At 45.7% G+C, this 13327-nt stretch overlaps 1 protein-coding gene across 2 annotated transcripts in view; it reads right to left on the reverse strand.

Annotated features, from left to right (window-relative positions):
* PLXNA4 (plexin A4) overlaps positions 1 to 13327 on the reverse strand; it is a 473966-nt gene that overhangs the window by 236025 nt on the left and 224614 nt on the right. For both annotated transcript variants that reach the window (XM_061346821.1, XM_061346822.1), the window contains exon 4: positions 6825 to 6956. In XM_061346821.1, coding sequence (XP_061202805.1) covers positions 6825 to 6956 — 132 coding nt within the window. The remainder of the gene's footprint in view (positions 1 to 6824; positions 6957 to 13327) is intronic.

The raw sequence follows: 13327 nt of genomic DNA on the forward strand, positions 1-13327 counted from the left end.
CCCTTTATTTATCCCACAGCTTCTTCCTCCTGGGATACCCATGTATGAGCAACAAACGAGTTAAAATCCAGCTAAATGATGGCTTTCTGAGGTAATATGCCTTGTGCTGATAAAGAATCAGTTCCAAAGAGTCAGCAGCAAAATGTGCTGCAGTTTCGCTGGTGGGCCAAACAGCCTTTATCATTCTTGGCTGTGAAACACAGGCACTTGCACAGTGTCTTTTCCATCCTTAGCTGAGCATCCATGCAGGAGTTTCCATCTCTGCAGTCATTTCTCAGAGGGCATCTGACCTTATTTAACAGGCCCTTAATTAGATGAATGCAAATGCAAGGGGAGAGCGGAGTTCAGTCTCTGATATTACTGAGGGCAATGAGTGGTATTTTCGGGGCACAAAAGAACAGGCAAAGAGAACCAAAGTTGCTTTTGCTGCCAATTGGGATTAACTGAACTCTGGGAACTGCTCTTCCTGATCTGTTTTGTGCATGGAAGCCGAAGAGCAGGGCAGCTGGGCAAAGAAATAGGCAGTTTAGAGTCCTCTTCTTTTGAGGGTATAAACAGAGCCTAACATGATGCATCTTTGCAAAGAGAATGTGTATTTTAACTCTTGATTTGGGCCTTTTAGAAGCTCTGATGACCCTGATATTATCTAGGATGTAAGGCTGGTTTAGGAGCAGGCAATTACTCCAAGGAAGAGGCTATGTGAGGCTGTTAGTGACATGCATTAGTGGTGGACTTGGCAGTCCTGGGGTAATAGTTGGACTTGATGATCTTAAAGGTCATCTCCAACCTGGTTGATTCTATGCTGTCAGCTCCCTTCCTTCCTGGCTTTCAGAAGATGAACAGCGGAGACCTGCAGAAGACCTGACCATCTCCAAAGGCTAAATGTATACAAGGTGGCCATCTTTCACACTGTCCACAGTAGCCCCTTCAACAGATTGACAGCCAATACTCAAGAGCCTACATGACAGCAGAGTCAAATGATAGAAATCTGCAAGAACAGTGCCAAAATCTACAATTTCTCATAGAATCATAGAATGGTTCGGTTTTGAAAGAACCTTAAGATCATCCAATTCCAACCCCCTGCCATGGGCAGGGACATCTCACACTGGACCATGTCACCCAAGGCCTTGTCCAACCTGGCCTTGAACAGTGCCAGGGATGGAGCATTTATGACTTCTTTGGGAAACCTGTTGAGTGCCTCAGCACTCTCACAGGAAAGAACTTCTTCCTTATATCTAACCTAAACTTCCTCTGTTTAAGTTTGAACCCATCACCCCTTATCCTATCACTACAGTCTCTGATGAAGAGTCTCTCTCCAGCATCTTTGTAGGCTTCCTTCAGATACTGGAAAGCTGCTATTTTTAACTGCTGCAGCTTTTAACTCCCCAGGTCAAAAAGTCACACCTATTAGACAATCTCAGCTTTCCATTTTCAAAGAAGATCATTGCTGTCTTTTCTGGTTCTGGCCCAATGATGAAAAACATATTCTGCACCCAACCTGATGGCTCACATACAAACAAATGCAAATGAAAAGGAAAGAAACCTCTTGAGCTTTTTATAAACCTTGTGATCTTGAGCCAGTGTTTCTGGGGACAGCCTCAAATTGAGAGTCCTTCGGAAACAGCCACTCCAAACCAAACAGTTAATGCTAATGGCTATCTTGTGCAAAGCCCACATTTGGAGAAATTAAGCTATAATTAAAGTCAATTTATTAATGATTGCTTTAACTAATTTATAGGATAGCATAAGCAGCAGACAAGATTTTAATCAGTGGTCATGAAATCAGAAGGAAACTAGCCAGTCCCCACCTCTTTTGCAGCTAATTTGCACACAATCGTTCTGTGTGCAGATAGTGACTCAGCTGCAAAGGGAAGAAGAAGAAATCTCAGGAGACAAATAGGTATAAACCTTCCCTGTTTTAATGAGAAACAGATATAGAAAGTCCAAAAAGAGCCTGTCAACATGATTTGCAATACTTAATTCTTCCCAAATGTGTTTTCTGCCATGCTTTAGTTGAAGTACATATTTATTTGATATTTCATTGGCAAAGTTTAAAAGAGCACCCTCTCCCCCCCAAATACCTATCTGCTTCTGCTATGCATGACCCTACCGGGCTCACCTCTGCCACACTGTAATGGTTTTAGGGAATGATAGCACTGCACAGATGTGATTTATTCTCAGATCGTGGATGACTTTGTGCTAGTTACAGGGAAGAAACACACTTTTCCACCGGAGCATGAAGCTGAATCACCTGCATGAAACAAACTCTCCTGCGCAGGGACAGCAAATCTCCTTCCTTGAGTCAAACGCAGGGTTACTCATACACTGATTGTAGAACAAAGTCTTCCCCAGCCATTAGTAAACCAAAAGTAGGAGGCAGCTCAAAGTCTTGGGAACTTAGTAATAGGAAGTTGGAGCCTCTTGTTGTTTGCCTTCTGGGTTTTGAGCCTTTAAGTTCATTTTCTCTAGCTCTTTCCTTTGATCCCTCTATATGAAAGGGAAAAGCTGAGATTCTCATGTCTTGGAATTGCTTCTACGTGCTGCGTCAGCTTTGCAACACACCTAACACTGGGAGAGACCAAGGAGCCCGAAAGAGATGTTTAACATAGTGGAGGTGACCTTTTAAATGCTAGTCTAAAACCACAATAGGAAAATCAGCATCCTGCACCTCCTGGCATGTAGAGCTGGGCTGTGTGTGAATGCCAACACTTAAGCATCAAGGAAGCGAAGAAACATGGTCAGCCAGCAGTGTGGGAATAGATGGAAGAGGAGAGAGCAAAGGAACAGGGATGCCAGGGTAGATGGAAAAGCAAGTTAAATCCTGCAAACGAGAGGACAGGGCCATAAAGAGGGATGGAATCAGAAAGAAAGCTAGGGATAGTGAGAAAGAGGTGAAAGAAGCATCACAATCCAAGGAGCTTGTAGGCTCTGGCTTCTCAATTGAGAGGGGGAAGAAATTCAGAGGGAGTTAGAGGGGGAAGAGGGACCTGAGAATGTGCATGTGTGGTGAGGAGCAGAGGAGATGCAGACAATCCTTCCCCTGCTCCTTCAGCAACATTTCCCATCTGCTCCTCATCCCTTAGATCAGCACATGAGACAGGCTCCACAGTGTCTGCACACCAGAAACACAACAGGGAAAAGAAACAGCGCAAGCCTCCAACGTACCCATATCCCTGAGGCCCCCAGGGAACATCTCAATAAAGGGACAAGTGCTATTCAAATAGGTAAGTAAGGAAATCACACCTCAGAGCAGTTCTCTATTGCCTCTCCCAGGCAAGACCCCTGTCTAGTGTGAAACAACATCCAGCTTGCACCTCATTTGGAGCCTTTGTGAAGGCTGGGACTAAAGGACAGATTTCCTGATAAATCACGATGTATCCCATGCATGCATCAACCCTTCTCTCTGTCAACAGGGACTTGAAACACGTTTGCACTTGAAAGACACATATGCCTGCACCTCAGTGAAATAATGGACCTTTGGACAATGTGTCTCTGGGTTTCAATGACAAATCTTCCTGTCTCTCTCATTCAATCCATCTCCCTATAAAATATGTATTTGTATATAATAGAGCCCCTCTGAGGGTGAAATGCTGTTGCATCCTGCTCGTGAGAGCATGGCCTATCTGATTAAACTGCTGCTTTGTCACCTCTCAGCATTGAGAGGAGCTCCAAGGGAGGACCTGTTTCAGCCACAGACCACATCTGGACCTGAACTCCCTGGACTCCCCATTCCCTCTGGAGCCCAGGGAGTTCAGTGTCAGATGAAAGCTCCCATGTACAAACCAAGGACCCCCTGATGCACTGAGGAAAGTATTCCCGTGCAGATGCTGACCTTCAAAAAGCCAGGGGTTATAGTCTTTTGGCAGCACGTGAAAGTCTCTTCTTGTAGCCAGATTTATAGTGACAGCTTTTTGATGGTGTTTCATATTAAAGGGTGCCTTGCTGAGCTGAGGCCAAATACCAAATGCAGACAGTCTGGGGCATGGCAAGAGCAATACTTGCTGGAACTGCCAAAGCCATGATAGGACTGGGATAAGCTGGAGAACCTGGCTTCATCACTGGGGCTTGAGTGATGGAGCCAAGGCTCATAAAATTAATGGAGCAGCTACACCAAACAGAATCACTCTTACTCCTGGGGCACAGCCAGGATTGAGCCCAGCAGACAGAAGGAGAAAAACTTCCTCCTTCCCTAGGGATGGGACTAGTCCTGGTGTCTGCCTGCCTTTGGAAAGGTCAGGTCAAGCCATCACGCTCCTGTCCCTCATCTCCATAGACCTCATAATACCAGGGGATTTGTGTGGGCAGTGAAGAACTCTGATATGTCAGATCTTCATCTGTTTATTCAAAGAACTGTATGACATGGCTTGGATATATGGATATATGGATATATAGTTATATGGATATATGCTGGGGAGCATATATCCCAATGGATGGGATACATGCTCCCCAAGGCCAACCTGCACTCCTCCACACTGTTCATGATCTTGTTTCCAGCAAAGGAGTCCTGAGCCCACTCTCAGCCACTGAAGCCCTACAAATGTTAATTCATTCTAGCTCTTGAAGTGGGTCATATCACAAGCACACAGATAGTGACTGGATTGCCACAAACGCAGCCCTGTCATTCACATTGCTTGCTATGTCAAAGATAAAATCAGAGGTGGGCAAAGGCTTTTGTAGTGTTGAGTGTTTCACAAAACAGGATCAGATTTTAAATAAGAAGTCCTTTTCACTAACCTGTCTCATACAAACACCCTTGGGCTTCAAAGATGAGTAGAGGGAAATGCTTGAACAAATCACAGGGGACTCACTGAGTTCTCTATAGGGCTCAGTCAACATTTTGTAGCCCTAAAATAACCTGCTTAAGCTTGTGCTTTAGAATAGCCAACCACAAAATGAATCTGTTCATGTTGTAATGGTCAGTACAGTGCAGGTAGTCAATGTAACAGCAAGAATATATTCTTGGAAGTTCCTGGAGGAAAATCAAATTGCTCTCCTTGTTCCAGATTTCATTTTTTTAAGGAAATGAGTGAATGAACAGTGCTGTCCCACTGCCCTTTCCTAAGGGGAGCAGAGACAGCTCCTGGGTTTGATGAGAGCAACCAGCCCAAAGGAGCCAAACGTCTCATCTCTGTAAATCTGAAGGGCTGAAAGGTGGTGGTATCTGAGGTGACCTGTTGCCAAATGGAACTGCACAAGTAGGACACTGAGCAAATCAGCGAATTGATTATAGGTGTGTTGCCATGCCCGATGGCTTTGACCATGCAAAGAATCCCATACTAATCTAAGTAAAGAAAAAAGACCCACATAATAAAAGGATGAGAAAAAGGGACAATGTCTTGACTAAAGTCACACAGCAGCTCGCAAGCATCACCTGCCTCCAGCTTCCCACTCTATTCCAACAGGTGACTGGGACTGTTTTCACTTCAGCATTGGAGGTGACATCCCATCCTTGCCCAGCATGGAGCAGATGAGAAAGCAATCCCAGTCACATCCTTTCTCCTGTATTATTGTCAACTCAGTCTCTTTAATTAGATGAAGGTACAGAGTTGCTTCCCCCCTACTCCAAATATCCATACAAATACCCATAGCTCAGGGGGAAAGTTGGAGACATCACAGAGGCACAAAACTTTTACAATAAAGTGGTTCAAGCAAAAGAAATGACAGTCACAGACTGGAAACTACAACCCCTCTACTTTGTATGGGGAGAAGAACAGCCAGCCTGTCACATATGAGCTGCAGGACCACAGCAAGCCTCCCTCCAAAACCCACATGTACTCCTAGAAAACTCCTAGCTTAGGTAAAGGCCAATAATTTCAGTGTTAGCCACAGCCTGGAAAACAGCCATCTGAAGAGGGTATGAGGAGGAACATGTAGGCATCCTCCAGGCAATTCATGAAGCCAGTAGGAAGCAGATGAAGTGGTGTTTTGTGTTGGTGCCACTTACATGATCCAAGGTCAGGTGGGTGATACTTCCTCAATGAATCATTGAACTCTAACGTATGGGTGAACATCACAGTTGGACTGGTGGCCTCCACTGAAGTTGTACTGTAGGGCACCTGCCATCACCCTACCACAACCCCTTATTGCTCCCTTTTCTATATGGATCTAAAGTTCCCCATGAACATGCATGGATCAACCAGATATTATAATTCAAGTAGCCCTGTATGTCCAGCAGACTAACTACATACAAGGGATTTCTTCATGCAAAACTAGCTCCTTCTTCTCCCACTCCAAGCATCAAACTTCCTAAGGCCAAGCACTCTGCTGAAATCAGCCAAACTTCCATGTTGAACACCCAGATTGGTCCTTCCCTGGCATCTGCCTGTTAGTATTTTCAATACTACTACTGAATAACACACCAGGAATGTCACACCAAACTTGGCCTGCACCCTGGCAGGCAGCATCCTACACTCTTGATCACTGTGTCTCAAAGAGGCTTCATGTTCTCCAAATACTCCAGGTGATGCCAAGTGATTCAGCGTTGTTAAACTTCTCCGTATCTGTGGCAGATGTCGACACAGTTTGAATGGGGGTGGAGAGCAATGTGGTACGCAGCAGATGCAATAGCAACTCCTTGTCATGTAGCCAGTAGGAAGTGTACTGCATAAAGCAACACTGAGGGTGGTTTCTGCCCCCTTCGTTCTCTGCCCCAGAGATGCCCTCAAAAACTGCATCATTGTATAAATACAATGGTTTCTAAGGACAAGTCATCATGAGATCAACAACAGAGCACATCTTTGTAGTAACCGTACTTATTCACAGAACATCATGTGCAATTCTGATGTCCTTAACATGAACCACAATGGACTGACAGGGTTTCTTACCTGCTTCTCAGACATGATGTAGAGGTGCTCATGATCCACTGAGAAAGCCATATCTCGCAGTATGGGACCAGTATCCACCACCTGCACAATCTCATACTCCAGTGTGTTCTTGGTGGTGCCATCCACACGGATCTGCAGAGCAAAAACAGGCAAAGAGCATGAGTATTTTTCCTCTTTTCATGGAGACTGTATAATAATAATTGGATAAATCTATTGTGGTCCATGTCATTTGGAAAACAACCAAAAGTGAACCTTTCCCTTGCATCCTCACTTAAGGATAAAGCAGGTTTAACTGCTGGCCCCATAAACAGTAGAGCACTGCAGAAGAACAATCCAGACGATGCTCACAGTTATCTGGCACTGTCACCGTGTTACTGTAATTGCCTGGACAAATCTACTGAGATGAAAATGATGGCACAAAAGGCAGAATTTGTTGTGATGATGAGCAGAAGATAAAGAAACACAAAGAGTCTGCAGGACTGACTCACTCAGATGATATTATTGTTCCTATTGCTAATATTCCATAGGGCAATATATTATTGCGGATTGAGCAATCCAACACAGGCTATTTCTCTTGTTTATTATATATATCAGATACTGAAATCAGTCCTGCACAAATATGGCACCTTATGATTCCAGACATATCTCATAACAGGGTGTCACTTAGGAACATCAATAACTGGAATTAAGAGAAAGAACAGGACACACAGTCCCACTCTATCCCTGGCAGTGACCCAGAGAAAATGCACAAAACACCAGAGTTTTCCTTTCCTATCTAAACCAAACTTCTAGAGATTGGGCTCAAAAGCAGCTGGAGAAGGTTCGTAATCCCTTTCAATCTATAATTTCAGTTCAGGATAATAGGATCATAGAATACTTAGGGTTGGAAAGGACCTTAAAGTTCATCCAGTTCCAACCCCTGCCATGGGCATGGACATCTCACACTAGACCATGTTTCCCAAGGCTCTGTCCAAACCTGGCCTTGAACATTGTCAGGGATGGTGCATTTATCACTTGTTTGGGCACCTTATGCCAGCACCTCAGCACCCTCACACTAAAGAACTTCTTCCTTAAATCTAACCTGAACTTCCCGTTTCAGTTTAAACCATCACTCCTTATCCTATCACTACAGTTATAGAATCATAGAATAGAATCATAGAACAGTTAGGGTTGGAAAGGACCTTAAGATCATCAAGTTCCAACCCCCCTGCCATGGGCAGGGACACCTCACACTAAACCATATTACCCAAGGCCTCGTCCAACCTGGCCTTGAACACTGCCAGGGATGGAGCATTCACAACCTCCCTAGACAACCCATTCCAGTGCCTCACCACCCTAACAGGAAAGAATTTCCTCCTTATATCCAATCTAAACTTCCCCTGTTTAAGTTTTAACCCATTACCCCTTGTCCTACCACTACAGTCCCTAATGAAGAGTCCCTCCCCAGCATCCCTCTAGGCCCCCTTCAGATACTGGAAGGCTGCTATGAGATCTCCACGCAACCTTCTCTTATCCAGGCTGAACAACCCCAACTTTCTCAGCCGATCTTCCCTGATGATAATCTAGCTGTCAGGTCCTTCTCGATCTTGTGAGGTCCTGTACTTCAACAAACCCATGGCTATGTGTTTCAGACTTGCAGTCACATTCCTTATCTCTCTTGCTATGTTTTCAGCGTGTTTCCTTTCACTTCTATCTTTCAGAAACACAGCACCTTTCCCTAGAAGAAGCTATGCTGTAGTAGATCTGCTTCATGCTCCACATCAGGATCTCAACACTTTCCAGACCAAAGGTTCACATCTGGGGTTTTTACTTGAGCAGTTTGATAGCTGAGCTAAAAGCACCCTTCCCACCCAAAGGAAATAACAAGCTGTGGAGAACTTATGGTACCAAGACCTTTTCCCACTGTTCTCTGGCACAGTCCATGAGCTTGTTCCTTCTGTATCAACCTTTCAGCCAAGAAACTGAGTGTAAATTGCTTCTGTATTATAAAGGCAAAAAGAAAGGAAAAGATGGAATGACAAAGGGTCTGGAAAGCTAGTATGAGCAAAGAGCAGCAATGATATACAAGATTTGTAGCATATTCTTATACACCACCTGCTATATGACAACAAAGAAGTCTTACTCCCCAAGGAAAGACAGGGGAAATGAGGCAGAGAGGAGTTAAAGTGGCTCCTTGTGATGGCAAAGGATATGGAAGATGCTCAGGGATGCTCAGATCCTATGTGTTAGCCATTAAGCTCCACAGAAGTGGGTGCATGTGCAGGCATTGGCTTTTGGGCTGGTCAAATGACACCAGAGGTCCTGCAGTTAGTTTGTCATGTTGATGGATCTGGTGATGACAGCAACACATGTCACAACACCAACACACCAAGAGGTCAGAGCCTGACCATCCATGCCTCCCACTGCCCCTCACTGCCTAGGAGGAAAGGGCTCTCTTGTGTCCACGGTCTGTAATGGATGAATTCAGCTCCTCAGGGCCTCTCTTTCTGAGAGTGGACACTGATGTGGTTCACCCGTGAGGTCAAGAGCAAAGAGGCCAACAGGGTCAGGATGAGCCATTTCCCTCAAGACAGTCAGGAGAAAGGAAGGACATAGAAGAGCTGCAGGCTGCGAAACAGAGGAGTCTCCCTGTTGTGTCTCTACCAGGGCATCTCAAATGCCCCCATAGCAGGAGCCTTTCCTATTTCCCACAGAGACTTCCCTCTTCCATATTCTCACTCTCAGGGAGCAATGCTGAGCTTTGCCTGCTGCTTCACCTCAGTTCAGCTCCCCCCCAGTCCCTCGAGGCTGCTCATCCCCATCAGAGGTCTCCAGAAGATCCTGGCTCTCACTGTGCTAAACAAACCTTCCACCTCTGCTGCTTTGGCCTTGGTTTCACAGCATCACCAGGGTCGGATCTGCAGGCCACTAGATATGTAAGCAGCCAATTACCACCCCAGGGCTCAGTCACCGTCCCCAGCTTTTGCCAGGCCCCATTAAAGGAGGAAAAGCTCAGAGATGGAAGAGGCAGGCTGGAGGAATAGGCAGCTGGAGTTAACAAACCGCTCAGACAGGAGGCACAGCTTCCCCCCCCAAGGGATATCCCCTATGCATTTGGTGCAGGTAAAAGATTGCAGAGGTTTCACACCAGGCAAGCAGAGCTACTCGGAAGCGATTTAACAGCTATTGCTGGCCTAATTGCCTGCAAAAAGTCATTATTTTGCAGAGGGGAAGGAAGGAACAGGGCTCATTCCACCCTACATGTGCAAACAGACACACGTGCGCTCACGCACACACAGTACAATGAGAGCAGAAACCTCTCTCTTTAGTTAAAGCTAAGAGAAGAGATAGTTCAGAAGAAGACCAGAAAGTCTGGCAGACATTAACAAACCCTGTGCCAGCAAAGAGGTGATTATTGGAGCTTGCAGCCAAAAGTCTGGCCCTTAACTCAAGCCATCCCTTTACCTGTCTTGAACTCTAGCTTACTTATGTTCAACCCCAGGCACAGACCCCAGAGGATCCTCACCTTCCCAGCATTCTTCACAGTCCTGAGCATCAAACAACACAACAGCAGTTTCTTTTTGAGAGATTTATTCCTGGCTCCAAGGCACCCATTAGAACTAAGGCAAAATAATCAAAAGAAGAATCTGTGAAGGGGAAATGAGAAGATTCCCATCAAAACCTGCAAGTGATCATCGCTAAAGCAGGGACACAGATACAATCGCTATTCAGAAAGCTCCTGAAGGTGCCAATTGCAGGGAATTCGGAGCACGCACCAGCAGTTTGCTCTGTTCCTGCTCTTCTTTGCTGGCGTGAGCCACAAGCCCCATGTGAAGCTGGTGTGCTGGGATAGATACGAGTTTTCTTTGGATGAAGTATGGGTATTCTTATGTTCAAGACGGTTTTATCAGGCTGTGGAATTAGAGCCTGACTGACAGTCCAGATGGGATTTCTCCTTGAAACTGCCTGTGAACCATGAGCATCTCTTCAAGGCAAGAAGTGATGGAGATAACATGAGTTTCAAAGTGCTCAGTTTGCTACAGCCACTATTAACAGACGTGTACACTGCTCCACAAACATGCTCATCACCTCCACATCAGTCCTGGACACACCTTGGACCACAAGATGATCTCTACTCAGCACCAGAAGCTCCACTGCCCTCCTTTAACCCAACACACACGTGCAGAGCTTCCCAGGCCAAACACTTTCAGGCTGCACGTTAATCCTGCTTCCTGGAAAGTTGAATTCACTGGGCTTCATGCTGCAATGCTGGCTGCTATTAAAACATCAGCATGATGCTTCCCGAAGGTCAACTACCAGGGGACCTGTTCTGGCAGCTGTTTGTTTGTTTGTCTGAACATTATCTAGGTCTGGCTGTTTATTTACATCCATTGAAGTAGCAGACAATAAATACCCTCTCCCAGTAGCAAACAGATGCTTGCACTCGAATGTTCTGGCTACAGCTGACTTCAAAACGATCTCCTTAATGAGCAAACAACACTATTAATCTTTAAAGACACAGGCTCCGGCCTTCCCTGAGCTTCTACACTGGCCATGGCTAGCCCCACAGGCATCCTGGCAAGCAGCCCATGGGGCTGGTAGATGAAAGAAGGTAAAGAATACCTTGCATCACTCGACTGGTGCTTTTCAGCATTATCTCCTGGCTGCTGTGGGGTCTGCAGGAGGGTGATGCTTGAGTCTCCCAGGCATGCTGATGGCAGATGCCTCAGTCACACTTCTAAGAGGGAGATGGGGTCCTATGGCTATTGAAGAGAAGGGAACAATAAACCCCTCCAAGTCATGGGCATGGGCTCAAAAGCATAAAGGGAAAGCAGTGGGGTTGGAGGACAAAGAAATTGGTGCTATCAAGCACTTGGCCCCATTGCTGGAAAATAAACCATGATCATGGCAAAAAGCAGATATCTTTAAGGTCACCAATAGAGAGACTTCCAGACTGGAGCATCAGTCCTGTCCCGTAGTGTGAGAGCACCACATAACTCTGTTAGCCTGTTACTCCTCCACTAAGCTGGATGGGGACAGTCTCTTTTGGAAAGGCTCATTGTGCAGTGGAGGTTAGGTGAGAAAGAGGTGAAATGACCAAGCATGCCAGCAGCAGAGATGGGAAAAGCTCTCCCAGACAATATGCCTCCATTATCAAATAGCATAGTGTAACAGGAGTTACCTGTAAAGGGACACTGTTTCTGCTAAAATCCAGCATCCATACTAGGTGTACTTCAGGAGCTTTACTTCAGACCTATCAAAGCCTCATCCCAAAGACTGAATCAGTCTTTGGAGCCTGTTAACATCATCCAGGTTTGTTTTATCCAAGAGAAATCCAGTTCATACACTTTAAGACAGCTCTGCTGTATAAACCACAGCAAATGAAGCACAGACAACTAACTGTCTTCAGACTCACTTTAGAAACACACTCCTGAGCCAGGTCTCCTTCTACCACCTCACTTCTATTTTACTGTCCCATACTAGACTGGTCACTGGCAGCAAAAGAATGGCTCATTTCTGTTGCGCCAATTGAGCTCATCTGTTTCCTACTCTTCTAAAACCATCACCTCCAGCCTGGAGCATCATTCCTGGCCCACCAGAGTCAAAACAAGACCTCTCTCCGTTAATATCTCCTTATAAAGCTCTTGAAACCCACCCTGGACTCCTGAAAGGCTGGATCAGGCTGGATAGCCAGGCAAGCAGCAGGAGCAGATGCTGGTTTGATAATAGTCATTACAAATAATTAAATGAATAACTAAGTGGAAGAGGAGCTTGGTGAACCATGGCTCACTCAGTCAACACATCCCTCCCCTCCAGTCTGCTTTTGTGCAGCACCAGCAGCCCTGGGCTGATGAAGGTAAAGGGAATTTATCATCGCCATCCCAATGCTTCCAGCCAGTGCTCCAGCAGCTCCTACTCAAGACTTGCGGGTGGTTTATTTTGCCCATGAAATAGCCCCATTTCCCTAGAACAGGGATTAATGGTTGCCAGACCTGGCAGGACAAGCTCCATCCTCCCCATACCCCGCAGCATCCCTCCTTTGTCCTCCCTGCCTCTCCTTCTCCCAGGGCTTCCCACTGAAATCACCATCGTTACTTCTTGCTATTGGATTAAGGATCTGCAAACATCATTTCTAGGAGATCCAAGCAATCCTGGAGCCTGGCACATCAATCCATGCTGCTCTGAGCAGTACCCAGCTACAGCCTTACGACTGCACAGGGGCCTCTAATAGTTCATTGCTTTTCCAATATTAGTTCCTCCCTTTTTGATGGTCCTAATGTTCCCCAGTGGATGCTGTGACTGCTGGCTGCTGTTTCTAGCATGGAGAGGGGGCAAAGACAGAGCAGACAACACATATCTAATGTCAGACCATTATGATGATCATCTATTTCTGCTTTTGCATTGATTTGGGCTATGTGATGTAGCTCTATTGATCTCAGCAAAGAGGGGGAAGAGGCTAGTGACATTCCATGTTCCTCCTCTATCCCTCCGTTTTGGCATATGTTTTCCAGTCGAATAATCTG

Source organism: Neopsephotus bourkii, unplaced genomic scaffold (genome assembly GCF_033783945.1).
Source record: "Neopsephotus bourkii isolate Nb327-2 ecotype Australia unplaced genomic scaffold, CSIRO-AGI_Nbou_v1 NB_281, whole genome shotgun sequence".
Lineage (NCBI taxonomy): Eukaryota > Metazoa > Chordata > Aves > Psittaciformes > Psittacidae > Neopsephotus > Neopsephotus bourkii.